This window comes from Hemitrygon akajei, chromosome 26 (genome assembly GCF_048418815.1).
Source record: "Hemitrygon akajei chromosome 26, sHemAka1.3, whole genome shotgun sequence".
Taxonomy (NCBI): Eukaryota; Metazoa; Chordata; class Chondrichthyes; order Myliobatiformes; family Dasyatidae; genus Hemitrygon; species Hemitrygon akajei.
In genome coordinates, this window is record NC_133149.1 from 10,081,897 (window position 1) to 10,095,571 (window position 13,675).

The 13,675-nt window shown below is 42.2% G+C and overlaps 1 protein-coding gene across 10 annotated transcripts in view; it reads left to right on the forward strand.

Moving 5' to 3' along the window:
- Window positions 1–13,675, forward strand: part of LOC140716749 (neural cell adhesion molecule 1-like) — a 694,163-nt gene that overhangs the window by 524,491 nt on the left and 155,997 nt on the right. For all 10 annotated transcript variants that reach the window (XM_073029568.1, XM_073029569.1, XM_073029563.1 and 7 more), the window contains 3 exons: window positions 584–680; window positions 7,905–8,075; window positions 12,483–12,617. In XM_073029568.1, the coding sequence (XP_072885669.1) occupies window positions 584–680; window positions 7,905–8,075; window positions 12,483–12,617 (403 nt within the window). The remainder of the gene's footprint in view (window positions 1–583; window positions 681–7,904; window positions 8,076–12,482; window positions 12,618–13,675) is intronic.

Here is a 13,675-nt window from a genome sequence, read left to right on the forward strand (position 1 = left end):
GTTATCATTTCAATTACAGTTGAGAGATTACAGAAAGGGTGTAAAACTTTGGAGTTCTCTCCTTAGGGCTGTGGAGTCTCAGTCTGTTCAAGACTGTGGTGATTGGTTTTAGAATACTGAGAGACTCAAAGAAAACTGGCTTGGTGTGGAAATGTTTTTCAGAGGTGTACACTCAGTGCAACTTTATTAGGTGCACCTGCTCATTAATGTGAATATTTAATCAATCAGTCATGCGGCTGCAACTCAATGCATAAAAGCATGCAGACATGGTCAAGAGGTTCAGCTGCTGTTCAGACAAACAAAAATGGTGTGAAAAACAAAAAACATCCAGTGAGCAGCAGTTCTGGGCAAAAATGCCTTGTTAGTGGGAGAGGTCAGAGGAGGAAGGCCAGACTAGTTCAAGCTGACAGGAAGGTGACAGCAACTAAAATAACCACACATTACAAAGTCACCACCATGTGTATAAGATCATGGGGGATAGCTAAGGTGGATGGCTATGGCCTTTTTCCCAGGGAAGGGAACAGATAATTGAACAGGTCACTGGTAATTGTCAGTACACTGCTCATGTTCTGCATTTCTCTAGGTCACTCCTGATTCGGAAAATGACTTTGGTCCCTATAACTGCACAGCTGGTAACCGTGTCGGTGTCGAGTCTAAGGAGTTCATTCTGGTGCAAGCTGGTAAGTGGTTATTGTCTTTCCAATTTACCCTCAGCCTGGTCAGTTGCTGGGCCTTTCCAGCCACATTACCTTGGGTCGCAAGTCTAAACAGGCCAAATCAGGTGAAAGTGGTAGTCTTTTTTTCCCCAAGCAACAACAGGAATCAAAGAATTGGTTCCTTTTTACACTTTATTCATCGAAATATCAGCCCCCCCAACTATATTTTTGTTTGCTGTTTCTGGGAGCCTTGCATGGGATAATTGATTAGTAGAGTATGGACATATGGAGATTTCTGCGCAACAGGATGGCTTCAATGCCATTCATTGCAAAATATAACCTACTGTGACTGAGTGATGTAGCTCACTGTCATGTAATTTCTGAGGTTTCTGTGATTGACATGTGAACAGTTCAACTCTGCTTTGGAGCACCATGGAAGCATAGTGGTTAGCACGATGCTATTAGAGTTCAATTCTGACACCATTTGTAAGAAGTTTGTACTTTCTTAATTGGTCATTGTAAATTGCCTTGTAATTAGGTTAGGGTTAAATAGGTGTGTTGCTGTGTGGTGCACTTCGTTGGGCTGGAAGGGCCTGTTCTGCACTGTATCTCTAAATAAAATAAAATAAAATAAACAAATAAAAATAAATAAACGTACAAAAAGGTGGAGGAATTCAGTAGGTCAGGCAGCATCTATGGAAGGAAATGGACAATCAATGAAAGCCCCTTCATCTGGACTTCTTGAGACTGAAGAATCTCCAGTCCAGCTGAAAGGTCTCGATCCAAAATGTTAACTGTCCATTTCCCTCCACAGAAATGTGCTGAGTTCCACCAGCGTTTTGTGTGTTTCTCCTTGTTAATATACTCCCTAAAATAAGATTTCAATATTCAGCCACCGTGGCATTAAATTGGGGAAGAAATCTGTAAGTAACCATCACACTGATGCTAAATGATGATAGGTGGTCTATTTCTGGAGGTGGAATAAGCCGTGTTCAATCACTGAGGCAGAGAAATAGGCCGTTAATGCAAGTGCTCAGCTTAGAACACCTTTCAGCTAGCACTGGATGGCCCAGCAGAAAAGGTGACTATTTCAAGAACAAATGCGAGGAAATGTGAAACAAAGTGGTCAACCATTGCCAATTTGTGCCTTCTCTCCAACTTAATTTCCCAGGGGTCATCTCAGATAACCACAGACAATTCTCCTAAAAAGTTTACAATATTTTCCTGAACCCTTTGCAGATAGATAATTGGTAAACTGTGACATCAGGCTAGAGCTGGCTGACCCGTGTTCCTCCAGTATTTTGTGTACATTCACATCCTACACCCTTCATTCCCAGCTGGCCACATCGTATTAATAGTCTGCCATTAGCTGACTGCATCTGTCATCCAGTATTATTGCACATTTTTGACTGGGCATTAACTTGAATTTGCCGAAAAGCTTGAACCCACTGAAACTGATCTCATTGAAAGAGAGTTCGATTTATTCATGGTTCTGTTGGTGTGCTCGTTTTATGCCCATTCCAAACCTGCAGATTTCAAATAAAGTAGCCTTGGGGCATTCTCTATAAATCTCAGTATGATAATCTTGTAATCCATTGGGAGAGTTTGGGATATAAAGGTCTTTAAATCTGCAGAGCGCAATGTTGATTTTTAAATTATTAACCGTTACAAAAACATTTATTTTCAAACATGAGCTTTTCAGGCTCTCTATTTAATAGAGCCACAGATTCAAACTGAAACAGGCCCTTAGGCCCACTGCATCCATCCTGGCCCTTGCACCTATTTACCTGCATTAGGTCTGTAGCCTTCTGTGGCTTGGCAATTTCAGTGTTACTTGTTAATAGTGCATTGTGTATATTTTAATTTATTGACACAGTGCAAAGTAGGCCCTTCCAGCACTTCAAGCCAGGCCTCCCCAGCAACCCCCGACAAACCTGACTACCACTAACCCAATTACGGGACAATTTACAATGACCAATTAATCTACCCGGTATGTTTTTGGACTGTGGGAAGAAACCAGAGCATCTGGGGAAAACCCATGCATTCTACAGGGACTCACTACAGAACAATGCTGGAATTGAATTCTGAACTCAGGAACAGCCGGAACTGTAAAGGCCTCACACTACTGAGGCACCCAATGATGGAGCCTGATATGAAGCTGGGTGTCAGGTGAACAGGAAAGGGCCAGGATGTTCAGCAGAGTTTTAGGTGAACTCAGGTTTATATAGACTAGGAGAAAGGCCAAGCAAACGTTTGATCATGGAACTGGTGAGAATAAGCGCATGGATCCGAGTTTGAATAAGACTGGGGACAGGTGATACTGGGGAGAAAGGTTGTGGTAGAATTGATGGCTTTGTAGCCAAGTTTGCAGATGATACAAAAACAGGTGTAGGAGCAGGTAGTGTTGCAGAAGCAGGGAGTCTGCAGAAGAACTTAGACACATTAGAAGATTGCAAAGAATGGAATACAGTGTAGTTAAGTGTATGGTCATGCTCTTCGGTAGAAGGAGTAAAGGCATAGCTATTTTCTAAACGGTGCAAATTCAGAAATCAGAAGCCTACTGAATAGTGAAAGGCCTAGATAGAGTGGATGTAGAGAGGATGTTTGCATTAGTGAGAGAATCTAGGACCAGAGTGCTAGATTCAGAGTAGGAAGACATCTTTGGAATCCGTTGCCACGGACAGCTCTGGAGTCCAAGTCATTGGGTATACTTACAAAGGAAGTTGATAATTTCTTGATTAGTAAAGGTGTCATTAGTAAGGGAGCAGACAGGAGAATGGGGTTGAGAGGGAAAATAAATCAGCTTTGATCAAATGGTGGAGCAGACTTGATGGGCAGAATGGCCATTTTGTTCCTCTGTCACATGGTCTTACGGCACTATTCCATTACTTTTGCGCTCATCGCTGTAATTATTCCTGTATTAATGAAGCTCAATGTTTATTCTGTGAGCTTCGTGTGAGCAAAGAGTTTCACTGCACCCTGGTTCCTCTGGCAATAAACTAATCTGGTAAGCAGGGCAATATTCAAAGGTTACAACAAGATTGGTTGAGTTTGAAATGGGAAGGACAGAATCATTGTAGAGTAGTGATGGTTTGACCTCATCTTATGCTGTCGTCGTTTAATCAGAGAAAGACACAGTAGCGTAGCAGTTCACAGGACGCTATTGCAGCTTGGGATGTTCTGTAGTTTGGAGTTCAATTCCAGCACTATCTGTTCATCGTAGGGCGGATAGTTTAACAAGAGAGAAGGACTGCTACAACCGAGAAAATAGCAGCTACAGAAACCCACCAGACCTTTGACACTGGTTATCAACAGAGATTTTCTCACTCATTTGCCCTGTCAGTAGAGGAGTGGACTTGGCACCTTCTAACTTGGACAAGAACTCTACCACAAAGCCAAGCAGGGGGGTTTAGAAAATTGTTTTGTTGCCAGTTGTGATCATCCAGTTCATTTCCCTCTTTAGCACCATTCTCTGTTTTGTGATCTCAGAACCCATGTCCACCAGATCTACCAGGAAATCTCTCCTGGTGTATCCAAAATCCATAGACAGGACTCTCCTGGTTCACTCAAGATCAGAAACAGAACTAACCTAGTTCACCCAGGATATACAAACAGAGCTAACCTGGTGAATCCAAGATCTATGAACAGGACTATCTTGGTATACCCAAAACCCTTTAGCATCTACAAGATACAGTACACAAACAGCACTAAACACAAGAGAGTCTGCAGATGCTCCATTTTGAACTCTATTGAGTTCAAAAGTCAGGAGGTTATGTTGCAACTTTATAAAACTCTTGGTTTGGCCACAACTGGAGTATTGCATACAGTTCTGGTCGCCCCATTATAGGAAGGATGTTGGGGCTTTGGAGAGGTGCAGAAGAGGTTTTGCAGAGGGTGCAGTAAGGTTGACTAGGATGCTGCCTGGTTTAGAGAGCATGTGCTATCATGAGAGGCTGGATAAATGGGTTATTTTTCTCTGGAGTGTCAAAGGCTGAGGGGAGCTCTGATACAGGTTTACAAGATTATGAGAGGCATAGAGTGGACAAAGAATAACTGTTTTGCAGGGTTGAAATGTCTAATACCAGAGGGCATGCACTGAAGATGAGAGGGGGTAGGTTCAAGGGGGATGTGAAAGTTAAGTATTTTACTCAGAGAGTGTGGATGCCTGGAATGCACTGCCTGGGGTTGTTGTAGAGGCAAATACATTAGAGGCTTTTATGAGACATTTAGAAAGGCACATGAATGTGTGGAAGATGAAGGAATAGGGAACACACACACAATGCTGGAGGAACTCAGCAGGCCAGGCAGCATCTATGGAAATGAGTAAAAAGTCGACTGCTTACTTATTTCCATAGATTTTGCCTGGCCTGCTGAGTTACTCCAGCATTGTGTGTGTGTTGCTTGGATTTCCAGCATCTGCAGATTTGCTCTTGTTTATGGAAGGATATGGACATTGTGTAGGTAGGAGAGATTAGTTTTTGGGGATTTTTGATTTACTTTTTAATTGCATTGGCACAACATTGTGGCCAGCTGTACTCTTCTATGTTCTATGCTGGAAATCTTGAGCAACACACACAAAATGCTGGAGGAAACACAGAAAACCTACAGCACAATACAGGACCTTCGGCCCACAAAGTTGTGCTGAACGTGTATGTACCTTAGAAATTACTAGGCTTAGGAGGAATCGAGCAAGTTGGGAGAGGGAGGGAAATGAACATCCCTGGAGTGGAATAAACAATCGATGTTTCATGCCAAAATCCTTCATCAAGACTGATGAAAGAGCTTGACCAGAAAAGTTGACTGTTTATTCTCCTCCAGAGATCCAGTCTGAGTTCCTCCAACATTTTTTATTTGTTACACAAACAGGACTAACCTGCAAGGCCCCTGCTTCTGCCTGCTTTTGAAATGCACCCCCTTCCCTTTTCAGGAACCAGAGCTACCCCTCACTCAAGGTATAACATCTACAAAACTTTGTTTACAGTTTTGCCCTTTGCCAATGAAGACAAAGCTGCAATTTGATGCAGAGTTCTAATGACATCACCCTCTCATTTTCTGAATGAGAGCTTTGTTCAAACTAACAAGTACGTGAATTCATACACTAAATACCTTGTGCCCACACCTGCTAAGTATCCCTGACTCTCCTGGATAGTCAAAGAATAGCAAAGGTATTACCGGGGCGGAGAACACACACAAAATGCTGGATGAACTCAGCAGAATCTATGGAAAAGATACACTCGTTATTATGGGCCAAGACCCTTCAGCAGAAACTGTTTTCTTTTCTCAGCAGAACATGGGGCTGTGAGAGTCTCATTCTTTGTGTCCTTTAGGATGAGAGGGGAAAGATTTAAAAGGAGCTTGAGGGGGCAATTTCTTTCATGTAGAGGGTAGTTACCATGTGAAATGAGATGCCAGAGGAAGTATAATAGCATAATTTAAAAAGCACTTGGATAGGTACTTGGGGAGGGGCGGGATTTAGACAGCCAAACACAGGAAATTGGGAATAGCTGGGTGGGCATTAGATTTCAGATTCACTTACTTATCACACGTATATCGAAGCATACAGTGAAATGTGTTTGTTTGTGTTAACGAACACACACAAGGGTGTGCTGGGGGCAGTCAGCAAGTGACACCATACGTTCTGGCATCAACATTGCATGCCCAGAGTGATTCGCAGAACAACAGAAACAATAGCACCACCAAAATGAAATAAAAACAACTGCAAATAAAGCCCCTTTCCTCCTTCCCACTCACACACAGTCAGGCCTCCAACCCCAGGACAGGCAACCTCCGGGCCTCTGGCTTCCAGTGGGAAATCCAAGTTCAATGTAAATTTATTATCCAAGTATGTATAGTAGCAGGCAGCGGTCGATCCCAGGGGAACATGGGTGGACTGTGTCCTCTCCAGGGTGAAAGCCTGGGTGGGAAGATTCGAAGAACCGGCTGTTGCCCATGCAGTGGGTTCTCTCTCTCCACGTCACTGATGTTGTCCAAGAGAAGGACAAGCAGCGATACAGCTTGGCACCAGTGTTGTCATAGAGGTTGCCAGAGTAAAGTTGTAATCAACATCAAACTGCCTTAGGGACCCCAGCTCTGGGTTTCTTCCTCAGGGTTTACTCCCGAAGCTTTTCCCATGGGTGGGTATGGCCGCAAGGCAGCAGAGATTTAAAATCAGAGTTTTTCTTCTCCTAGGCAGGCTGCCCTCCAAGGCTGATGAGGCCCATCTGCCTGAAGCAGCTGGTTTTGAGGCGCCAGTGGTCCATCTTTGCCCCATCTCTCGTCAGTAGAACCAGTTCTGCCGGACCTACTAGCTAAGCCATATGTGAAGGCCAGGAGTTGGACTTGGTTGTCAGAGGCTGTTAGAGTTACACACCATTTGGAGCACTTTATAGGTAGTGGGAGCTTATCCCCACTGCCTCCCCGGCTATGACAACCTTAGGAACCGGATACTAGCCTGAGAGTAATTTTCTTGAAGGTATTCACAGTAGAACAAAGAAACACAATAGAATCAATGAAAAACTACACACAAGGGACTGTGCCTGCACTGTATTATTTTATTGACTCTGTGACTCTATGAAGTTACCAGAAAGGGCCAGTAACATCCCAGTTGGTATCTTGCATGTACCTTGTGCTGTGTGTGACTGTTGGTACTGTGTTTTGCACTTTGGCCCCAGAGGAATAATGTTTCCTTTGGCTGTATTCAGGTATTGTTGAATGACAATTGAACTTGAACTTGAATGATTCCACCCACACTGGGCATGGACTGTTTGTCCCACTCCCATCAGGGAGGAAGCTATGTAGCATCCACACCAGGACCACCAGACTCAAAAACAGTTACTTTCCCTAAGCAGTGAGGCCGATCAACACCTCTGCCCACTAACCCACCCCTCACACCCCCAACCACCACTACTTTATCATTTTCTGTCAGTCACCTTATGTACAGACACTCTTGTGCTCAGCATCACTTTATGGACAGACAATCAATCTACGTATATAAGCTATCTTATGTATATATATTTATTGTGTTTTTATTATTATTGTGTTCTTCGTCTTATTGTGGTTTTTTGTTGCTGCAACAGATCCAGAATAACAATTTTTTTGTTCTTTACACTAGTGTACTGGAAATGGCACAAAATAATCTTGAATTTGAATCTTGGCTCTGTTAGAAATCTGGATGTGTTGGTATGTTTAATTTTGAGGACCCTCTTAGCAGTAATGTTTGTATTTTAGTTCTTTCTTTTACTGTTGCAGAGACTCCATCTGCTCCGACCGTGTTGACTACCGTTCCGTATTCCAGCTCAGCACAGATTAAAGTGGAGGAACCTGAATCAACTGGCGGTGTCCCAGTCCTCAAGTACCTGGTCGAGTGGAAAGTTCAGGGCACTGATGAGTGGTTCACCAAAAATGCAGATGCAAAGGAAGGTAAGTTTGCAAAGGCAACTGGGTGATGGACAATGGGCTGTGAGTGTGATTTTCCTACATTCACGCCTGGTGAAGATACTTTTGTGCAATGAACAGGGAGAGAGGAAAGGGTGAACAAAACTGAATACAATACTCCAAGTTTGTCCATCACTTTTTTTGCGCTTACCCTTTGAGCCACACCACCCCAGAAACCCCCGGCAAACCCGATTGACCCTAACCTAATCATGGGACAATTTACAGTGACCAATTAACCTACCCAGTATGTCTTTGGGCTGTGAGAGGACACGGAGAATACTCATGCATTCCACGAGGAGAACATAGAGAGACGCCTTACAGAGTGGCAGCAGAATTGAATTCCAAAATCCTGAACGCCCCAAGCTGTAATAGTTCTGCGCTAACCACTACACTATTGTGGCACCCATTGTATTCAACCAAACTCTGTTCTGTCTCTATTCAAAGCCACAGCATACAGGTCAACATGCTTTATCATCCTCTATCTGGATTAGAGATCATGTCTATCAGGAAAAGTTGAGCGAGCTAGGGTTTTTCTCTTTGGCATAAAGGAGGATGAGAGGTGACTTGATGGAGATGTATAAGATGATAAGAGGCATAGAGAGAGTGAATGGTTAGAGACTATTTCCCAGGACAGAAATGGATAACATGAGGGGACATAATTTTAAGGTGACTGGAGAAAAGTATAGGGGAGATGGCAGAGGTAAGTTTTTTACAGAGAGTGGTGGGTGTCACTGCCTGGGGTGGTGATAGAGCATATGTATCAGGGACATTTAAGAGATGCTTAGACAAATGGATGAAAGAAAAACAGAGCACTATGTAGGAGGGATGTGTTAGATTGATCTTAGAGTAGGTTAAAAGATCGGCACAACATTGAGGGCCGAAGGGCTTGTACCATGCTATTCTGATGTATGCTCTATGAACGTCACTGCAGCATTATTCTGTTTCTTATGAGAGGCAACTGCTTATTGACTCCATTAGAAAATCTTGGCACATTTTCAAAATGAAAACTGAAAATACTGGAAAAACTCAGCAGGCCAGTCAGCACCTGTGGAAAGAAAGACAGTCAATGTTTTGGGTCTGTGACCCCTTGTCACAACTGGGGGAGAGAGAGTGGCGAGTTAGTTTTGAATGGGAAAGGTGGTGGGGTAGGGATGTATAGACCAAAGTGAATTTCCTTGCTTGGATGAGCTGAAATGGCTTAATGGGGACAGTTAAATGCCAGGAATGGAATCCTTACACCTAGAACTGCTGATAGCAGACCTCCAAAAGACAAGGTAACATTATGTTTGGGCCTCACTCCATTTCTGTCCATGGATGTGGCCTAGAGACAACAAGAGGACAGCAGTTCCTGTGAAATGGAGATCAGGTGAGGGGGAAGAAGAACAGGCCATCATCACGACCTGCCGCGAAATGCTGAGTTCATTTCTTAACGTCCAGTTATTAATAACAACCTCACAGTGAATACAAACACGAGATTCTACAGATGCTGACCAATGAAGGGTCTCAGCCTGAAATGTCAACTGTTTATTCATTTCCATAGACTCTGCCTGATCTGCTGAGCTGCTCCAGCTTTTTGTGTGTGTTGTTCACAAAAAATACATTTATTTATTAGTACAGGTGAATGCACAAATTATAAGATGATGTCTGTAAAAATGATAACAAGTAATATCTTGGAAAACCTTGTGCAAAAATACAACTCGTAATGGATGGAAGATACAAGTTATGTAATTGTACAAAGATATGACTTGCATTATAATTCAGTTGAGTTACCACAAAAATAAACTGTACTACATCTGTAGAAGGTAATCCATTCCATGCTCAAGAGAATAGACAGAACATTGTAAGGAATCCAGTTTAGTAATTGTTGTAAAGCTCCACATTTTTAAAGTGCTTCTTGCACTGTTGTTTTAATTGGTATACTACTTCTGGCTTGTTGGCAGCGATCCAGGGGACTAGGTGACACTTCATTATAAAGCATAAAATCTGTAGCTCTAAAGGTGCATGGCATAATGAGGGCTGTGCAGCATTAACTTACGGATCAAAAACAGCATGAATAACGTTTGGACAAGTCTGCAGTTTAAAATGTATTCCATTGTTCCTGGTAACCAGTTATCTTGTACAGAACATTTTATGTTCTTCATTTCAGTGACCTTTCCAGCTCATTTAGAATATTATACCCAGCAACAAATCTTGCGAACCAAAATCGTAACTTATATTTTTGACAGTTTGCATTTTACAAATTGCCCTGGGTTTCTGTTTCAAAATTGGTTAACAATATACATCTTCAATAAAGTTAAGGCAGTTAAAACATTATTTGCTCCAGAAAAAATAAACTGAGGAATCTTACCAAATGTCATAGGAAGGCCTAGAGTAGCTCCTGTCTTTGCCATTGTGCATGAGAACAGTACAGACCCTTTGGCACACAATGTTAACCTGCTCCAAGATTAATCTAACCCTTCATGGCCCTCCGTTTTAGTTTCATCAATGTACTTATCTGAGATTCTCTTAAATATCCCTGATGTGCTGGCCTCTACCACTACCCCTGGCAATGTGTTTCACACATTTACCACTCTTTGTGTAAAAAAAACTATCTGATGCCCCTCCACTATACTTTTATTCCAGTCACCTTAAAATTATACCTTCTCGCATTGGGCATTTCTGCCCTGGTACAAAGGCACTGCCTGTCCACTCTGTCTGTAGCTTGTATCATCTTAAGCACCTTCTTCAAGTCTCCTCTCAATCTGCTTTGCTCCAAAGAGAAAAGCCCTAGGTTGCTCAACCTTTCCTTATTCGACATGCTCTCTAATTCAGGCAGTTTTCTGGTAAGTCTCCTCTGCACCCTCTTTAAAACTTACATATCTTTCCTATAATGAGGCAACCAGCACTGAACACAATATCCCAAGTGTGGTTCAACCAGGGTTTTATAGAGTTGCAGCATTACCTTGTGACTCTTGAACTCAGTTCCCTGAGTCATGAAGGCCAACATGCCATACACCTTCTTAATTACCCTATCAACTTGTGTGACAACTTTGAGGGATCAGTGGACCTCAAGATCCCCCTTTTCCTCCACTCTGCTAAGAATCCTGCCACTAACCTTGCACTTACCTTCAAGATCAACCTTCCAAAGTGAATCAAAGTGAATCATTTCACACTTCCCTGATTGAACTCCATCTGCGACTTCTCAGCCCAGCTCTACATCCTGTCTAAGTCCCATTATAACCTACAACAGCCTTCTACACTTTCCACAATGTCAACCACCTTTGATCAACTGCAAACTTAATAACCCACCCTTCCACTTTCTCATCAAAGTCATTGATAAAAATCACAAAGAGTAGGGCCCTAGATGGGGCAACTCAGTAGTGTTGTGGTTAGCACAGGTGACCCGGGTTCAATTCCCACAGCTTCCTGTAAGGAGTTTGTATGTTCACCCCGTGACTGCATGGGTTTCCTCTGGGTGCTCCTGTTTTCTTTCACAGGCCAAAGATGTACCAGTTAGTAGGTTAATTGGGCATTGTAAATTGTCCCATGGTTAGGCTAGGGGTAAATCAGGTGGCGTGGCTCGAAGGGCCAGTTCCTCGCTGTATCTAAATAAATAAATAAATAAATACAGATCCCCATGGAACACTGCTGGTCATTGGCCTCCAAACAGAATATACTCCATCTGCCTTCTATAGGCAGGCCAGTCCTGAATTCATGAGCCAATTTTCCATGTATCCCATGCCTCCTGTCTTTCTGAATGAGAACAACCCTCCTCTAAATCATTCTAATACATTGTATGAATGAAACTCTGCCTCCATCAAAGTCATAATAATCAGCACATACAAAGTAATGATAGGGATTAAATTTATCCAGTGTTCAAGGTTCTAGACCATTTCCTGCATTTGTTAACATTTAAATCTCTAAGCTAGTCGGGGTGTCAAAGGTTACAGGGAGAAAGCAGGAGAATTGATGGATAATAAATCAATCAAGATGGAATGGCAGAGCAGACTCAATGAGCCGAATGGCCTAATTCTACTCCTGTGTCTTCTGGTCTCAAAGCAGTGTTTTCATGCTATCTGGGCAGTGTGAGAGAGTGTGGTAATTCTAAACACAAGAGATTCTGCAGATACTGGAATTCCAGATCAATGCACACACAAAATGCTGGAGGAACTCTCTAGGTCAGGCAGCATCTGCGAAAGTGAATAACAAGTTGATTTTTTTGGGCTGACACCCTTCATCAAGTCTGGAAATTTAGGGGGAAGATGCCCGAATAAAAAAAAATGGGGGTGGTGGGGGAAGAAGTGATAGGTGAAGCCAGGTAGGTTGAGGAGGGGGTGGGATAAAGGAAGAAGCTGGGAGGTGAAGGTGGAAATCATAAAAGTAATTTGTGTAACAGTTTTTAATATCTGACAGTTCTAGGTTCCGAGAATGCCATTACCATCAGTGGACTCTTTCCAGAGACCACATATAACCTTCGGTTATCTGCTGTGAATGGGAAGGGAACTGGTGACGCCAGCCAGATCATTACGTTCACAACACAGCAAGTTCGTAAGTACAAGATGGTTCTTTGAACACTCCATTTACAGTGGCAGTGTCACTTAGATTAGATAAGGAAATGGGCATTGAACATTTGGACTCATTAACTTGAACATCATATTCAATAACTAGTACTTTAAAGGCCATTATGTAGTCAGAGTGTCACAGGTACTCTGAAAAGTCTAAAGACTTAATGTTGCACATACTAACAAATACTGTCCACAGTGTTCATATTGTTAGCTCTGCAATATTACCTTGAAGCATTCTATCATAATTTTTACCTTTGCTGCATTATTTAAAGATAATTTAGCTGAATGTTTTTCAATGTAAAATGTTAGCCCTTTGAAGATACTGGATTTTTTTCTATTACGAGGAGGACATGAAGATTGAAACCACGATCAAGAGAATTGCTGAAAAAATATATGGTCTGTGCATGTTATTTATATAAAGTGGCATTTCTTTTTCTGTTTGTGTGTGTCCTAAATGGCCCAAAGGAATCTCACTGATCGGGAGACTTCAAGTGATGGTGGTTTAAATCCTGGCGATAAACCAGTTCATTGTGGCTGTGACCAATCCTGAGAAGGAAGATAAAGAGTCTTCCCTGAAGTAATATAATTTCTGAAAATGAAGTGCCATTTGATGGTACAGATTACTGGCCCTAATTTCACACCTAATTTGGCAGTTTTATCTGTGAGAAAAGCAATCTTTTAAATGTGCAAATGGCTGCATTGTGTTGGCACAATCCCCTGAAATTCAGTTCGATAGAGAAGCTAACATTAACGTTGATGGATGTTCTGGAATTTGAATGTACTGTGTAGTGACCAGAAAGGACAGGCATTGGAAATTCAGATTTTTATCTTTATTCAATTTGTTTGACAAAAGTTTGTAATTGTGCCAAGGAAGGAAGCACACAGTTGTTAGAGAGCAGGTCTCCAAAAGCTTTTAATCTTCACACATATTGGTCAAAGTAATTCTGTTTTTAAAAGTTCTCATATAATTGTCTGGCTAATAAGTATTAACAGCTTGTCACCACTTCTGAAACAAAATTGGTCGTGATTTTAGCATTTGTG